This window comes from Antennarius striatus, chromosome 17, assembly GCF_040054535.1.
Source record: "Antennarius striatus isolate MH-2024 chromosome 17, ASM4005453v1, whole genome shotgun sequence".
Classification (NCBI taxonomy): Eukaryota; Metazoa; Chordata; class Actinopteri; order Lophiiformes; family Antennariidae; genus Antennarius; species Antennarius striatus.
The window spans coordinates 20,322,491-20,323,326 of record NC_090792.1 but is presented as its reverse complement, the minus strand read 5'-3'; the positions used below and the strand labels follow the sequence as shown (position 1 = coordinate 20,323,326).

Below are 836 nucleotides of genomic sequence, written 5' to 3'. Positions count from 1 at the left end.
ATGATCAGGATTTTCCCGGATTTCAGCGTCCAGGTGACGGCTTCGGCGGGAGGCGGACCCGGTACCGGAGGAGGAGGCGGCGGAGGCGGCGGGATGGTGAGCGGACCCCCGGTCGGTAGAGTCCCGGTACCGGGAGCCACGAACGGGACCCCGCAGGGCGTGCAGGGAATCACCGCCTACCAGCAGAGGTAGGTACGGGGGGGGGGACCTGTGGCACCGGGGACCGGTGTCGGCTCTGCTCCGGTTCTCCGGTTCTCCTGTCCGGTCTGTGTTTAGTTTCATTCCCGGTAAATTCCCCGTTACCGGTTGGGCATTTTTACCGGATTCAAACTGTTTCTGGTTTCCTCTGAACGAAACTTTCCCGGTCGTCCCGCCGCCCGGTTCGGTGTTTCCTCCCCCGCACCGGAACCGGGATGCTCCAGAAACGGGAGTCAAACCCCCGGTTTGTACCGGATTATGTTTGTTCCGGTTGCACCGGAAAGTTAGCGGAACGAAAAGTGGATTTAAAAACAAACAAACAAACAACCCGGTACCGGGGGGTCCGGGATGAATCCCGGTGAACACGGACGGAGTTCCGTTAATCCTCCGGTAACTTCGGGCCCCGTTATTCCCATAATGCCTCACTCCGGACCGGGTCACCTCCCGGTTCGGTTCGATCCGGTTTCACCTTTATAATCACGGGGGTGCGTGACCCCCCCACCCAGACTGACGAACCGGGGGCCTCCGCCTGCACCGGGAGCGTCTCAGCCGGGGGCCGGTTGGTATTTAAAGCCCCCCCGTTTGAAACAGGTGAACTTCACCGGAACGCGTTCCGTTATTCGCGTCTGGTTCAGTTC

The 836-nt window shown here is 60.6% G+C and overlaps 1 protein-coding gene across 1 annotated transcript in view; it reads left to right on the top strand.

Moving 5' to 3' along the window:
- Positions 1 to 836, top strand: part of LOC137611152 (neuronal PAS domain-containing protein 3) — a 147,151-nt gene continuing 146,315 nt past the window's right edge. The window contains 1 exon segment of the mRNA XM_068339202.1: positions 1 to 188. Coding sequence (XP_068195303.1) covers positions 1 to 188 — 188 coding nt within the window.